Source organism: Echeneis naucrates, chromosome 12, assembly GCF_900963305.1.
Source record: "Echeneis naucrates chromosome 12, fEcheNa1.1, whole genome shotgun sequence".
Classification (NCBI taxonomy): Eukaryota; Metazoa; Chordata; class Actinopteri; order Carangiformes; family Echeneidae; genus Echeneis; species Echeneis naucrates.
The window spans coordinates 4,627,013-4,631,261 of record NC_042522.1 but is presented as its reverse complement, the minus strand read 5'-3'; the positions used below and the strand labels follow the sequence as shown (position 1 = coordinate 4,631,261).

The 4,249-nt window shown below is 38.9% G+C and overlaps 1 protein-coding gene across 1 annotated transcript; it reads right to left on the bottom strand.

The window, feature by feature from the left end:
- Positions 1 to 213: 213 nt before the first annotated feature.
- fam163ba (family with sequence similarity 163 member B, genome duplicate a) lies at positions 214 to 3,241 on the bottom strand. Its single transcript, XM_029516466.1, has 2 exons — positions 3,149 to 3,241; positions 214 to 651 (listed from the first exon to the last, which is right to left on the bottom strand). Exons 1-2 carry the CDS (start codon positions 3,239 to 3,241, stop codon positions 214 to 216), a joined length of 531 nt encoding a protein of 176 aa, XP_029372326.1.
- Positions 3,242 to 4,249: the final 1,008 nt, after the last annotated feature.

Here is a 4,249-nt window from a genome sequence, read left to right as displayed (position 1 = left end):
GTAGTACTTTTGAAAATGCTGTCCTGAGAGCCATACGAGTCCTCCATTCTGCAAGGGATGACTAGAAGAATGAGACAAGACCACATTGAATAAGACTAGACTGGACTAAACTGGCCAGGATGACATAAACAAAGTCTGACTCAAGGTCAGTCCAGCCTAGGCCTTTCCATTCCAGTTAAACAGAATCCTAAACCAAGTTTCAACTCCACACAGCTAAACATCAGTGCTGATGCTACAGCTGCGTGTGAACATGTCCCTCATGGTGACTGAACGGGCGAGGTTTGGTTTGCGATAGTTTGAAATGTTCACAGGCACTGGCAGGTCCAGATCTTGTTGCTGGACGCTGCGGTAGCTGATCCGGTCACCTCCATTCCTCAACCCATCTGATTGGTGGTGGATCTGCGGCTGAGGCGGCTGGAGGTAGAAAGGCAGCTCATAGTGTGTACAGGATGGACAGAAGGTCTGTGAACGTGTCAGTTTCCTTGCCAGTGGAGGGGTAGAGAAAAGGGCAGGGCCATTAGGGATAGAGGAGGCGGCGGCTGTTGCCGCCACAATGTTGTGATTGGAGTGGACAGGTGGGATACGGGATGTAACTGCAAAGTCTGGCTCCTCCTCCTCCGACTCGGACTCTTCCTTCTTACAGCAGTAATACTGATAATAGGATGAGATAAAACAAATAAAGACACCATTAATATATCTGCACATCTATCAACAATGCCACTACCTATGGTTTGCATACTATAGACAGAAATTAGATTTACTCAATGCTATAATGTCTCTCAAAATCTAACTCCACTTTCCTCTATAAAGTGTTGAAGCCTTTAACACATCTGACTGCAGAACTGATCAGTATTTGTTGCATCAGACCAGTATGAAGCCATCATTTGAAGATTGAGTTTCATTTTACTCTGAAATATAAGAATTATTAGAAGTCTAGAAGTCTTCAGGTCTGAGCAGAACAGATTATCAGCTTGTTGTAATATTCTTCTTTTAACCATGAAACCATATTTTTGATCTTAACATTCAACAAGATTATTTCTTATCTTAAATTATTTCTGGTATAATTTTCCACTAAAAACTAAAAATAAATCCCACTTTATAATTTTTAATATTCTAAGCATATTTTTCCACTGTGAGATTAGGCAGGAATTTGAATTTCTGTGATGAGATTTTTATTAAGGTCCCTCAAGGAAAAAGTATGTGTAAATTTATTAAAATATGTCTAGAAATATTAACATATGCCTAGACTTACAGAAAGTGGTGAAATTCCTAGCTGCTAGTTGTCGAGAGTTAAATTTAGTGTAGATAAAATGTAAAGAAATAGCAGCATTTTATGATTGAGACATGAACACAATAACAAGAGGAAAACCGGTGTCATACATATTTTCTCTAGCTTGATGTGATGTGAATCACAGTATTTAAAATGCGCATGATGGTAGCGAAATTTCAGTCTTTCTTAGGCCTGTTGTTAAAAGCCTCTCAATTGTTTCGTGTGAGTCTGATTTGTGTGGTTGACTTTTTGGGCTTTGATGTCCTGAGGTCCTACTTGTACAATGCAGTGTGCTGAACTAAATGTAAATCGGCATCATATGACGTTTATAATGACAATGCTGACTGTCTTTGCCAGTTATATACAGTATCAAGTTTTCAAGTCTGTGTTCCAGACTTTCTTCCACTTCAGTCATGAAGTTTAAAAAAATGACTTTGATTTATGATTGATGTTACCATCATTATTTTTTGTTTGAGGATGAATTGAAAGGGAGAACAATCATCTAAACTAATTATTTTTGGCACATCGCTACCTTCATTTTTCAGAGCTGGAGATTGTAAAATTGAAAATGTACCAAACTGTACAGTTAATAAAAAGCATATATACATTCAGAAAGCCCAAGTAATTTTCATTTCACACAAGAAAGTGGGAAGGGAAAACGTGTTAACGCTCAGCTTGCATCAGCATATCTGCCACAGTGTCTCCGGTCTGAAGCAAGTCTTCTCTAGAAATTTTCTTAAAGTTCAGTTAATCTACTCTTTGATCCTTATCTCACATTAGTTGGGTAACACATTTACTTTCCTACTGAGGAAATTCCATCCTGTTACACTTCTCAAGCCATCTTTATCGTTTTCAGATAACTGGCCTTAGTCAAGGGCTCTGTATCGAGTCAGAATAAAATGAAAATGGCCAGGTGAGACAAACGGATTCGTGTTTTTATGCTTGACAAACTTGTGTCAGGTTGAAACTTAATACAAATAACACCACCAGAGAACATTCCTGCAGTTTGTGAATTGCGATTCTATGATGTGGATTTGTTTCTATTTTACATCATAACCTTTATCTTACATTGGACAAAACCCTCCAGCTGCTTTGACAGCAGTGAAGCAGTCACTCCCTTTTGAACATGGAAAAAGTTCAACATTTTGGCGAATATGCTTATACACTTTTATGGCTGAGGTCAATGAGATGATGGATAGGGTTTCAACCCATCTTTTATAGATCACTAATAACCATAAATATGGCAATACACTCTTTTAGGGATGATTATTTGAAGTGTACGTTTCCAGAGTTCCTGCTGCTAATTTGGTGGTGCTTTAGTGACCTTGCAGATGAATGGTACCCATATTAACTTTGACATTTTACCTAAAAGTGACACTTTAGCAATATGATTAAATGGTTAAATGGCTGGAACTCAATCGTTAAGAGAGTCACTCAATATTCACCCTTGTGAATCCCTAATACTCTTGAACAGGCTCTTGAAGTCCTCCAAAAACCATTACTGCCCAAATAGTATGACAGTCTATCACTGACTCTGGATGTGATAGTGAATGCAGCTGTGGAGAGCAATAAATAAATAAATAAATAGCATTCTCTATTTAAAATAACAGACTTAGCCAATTCTGCAACCTTGGCAGTTGTGCAGAAGCAGAAAGCCACTCGACACAGAAACTAAGATATTTTGTTGAAAGAAAGATTTTATCATGCATTGTAACTGTGTCAAAAACACAGTGAAAGATTAAAAAGCTGCTGCACAGCCATTTAATACAATGCTATGACTATCAGCAACTAGACAAGGTTATCACTTACCTGCAGCTCCGAAAACTCAAAGAGAAAAGCCCTGAATGTAACAAGCCTGAATGCAGCATCTGGCCTCACCTGCAGTCTGCAGTAGCACAGTACTGCAATGATAAGGAGTAATATAACTGTAGCAAGAATTCCACCGGTGATGACCACTGTCCCGGCTGTCATTCGAATGGCTCTCCATCAACACCCTGCAGAGAGGGAGAGGAGGGAGAAAAGACAGGCAAGGGAAGGAGGCAGGAGCAAAGGATGGTAGGGAATGAGTGAATGGCCAAATGAAGAAGAAGAAAGCACACAATTCATCTGTACAGTGGCTTCATTAAATAGATTATAACTGTGTATCATCATCTCAATGGTGCTTATTGAATTATCCGGCAGTTAGAAGACATGTAATCGAATCATCCTACAAACGCTGTTCATAATATAGACGGGATGTCAGCCTGGATTACACAGAAAAACAAGAGGTATGAGAAAAAAGATGAGATATTGAAATGACAGGAGAGCTAAGATGTAAATGGATGGTGGGAGTGAAGAGAGTGGAGAGGATAGAAATAAAGATGGAATGAGCAATGAACTGACACAGAGCAAACAGGAGAAAAAGATGTTGAGATGAACTGAGCAAAAGCAAGTGATAGCAAGTGATTTGATGAATCGAAATTTCACGGGATGATGCACGATGGAGGGGATGGTAAACTGATTTATAGGGGTGACACGCAAATCAAGGGCCTATGGAAATTAAGAAAAGTGGATGGGAGAAAGAGGAAATTGAAGAAGGGATGATGAGAAATTAATAAAAACACTGATTGCATAACTAGAAGGTGAATAGAAGAGTAATAGAATAAATATGAGAAGCAATTTCCTTATATTTAGGTTTATGAAACATACATGAAAACATGGTTGAATAAATCAAATCAGTTTATTTATATCGCACTTTACACACAGAGCAGGTCTAGACCAAACTCTTTATGGAGTTGTTCAACTTCCTTTAAGAGGCAGAAACCTTGGGCAGAACCAGGCTCAGGGATGTTTCCAGACATAGAGTAATACAGAACCGCATATACCAAAACATTCAATGAGCACGTGGAGAGGATGTCTTGCTTAGCAGTTGTCTCTTTGCATCTGATGCATTGGATGTCAGGAACACAGCCAGTACGTGCCAGCCAGTATTGATGCATG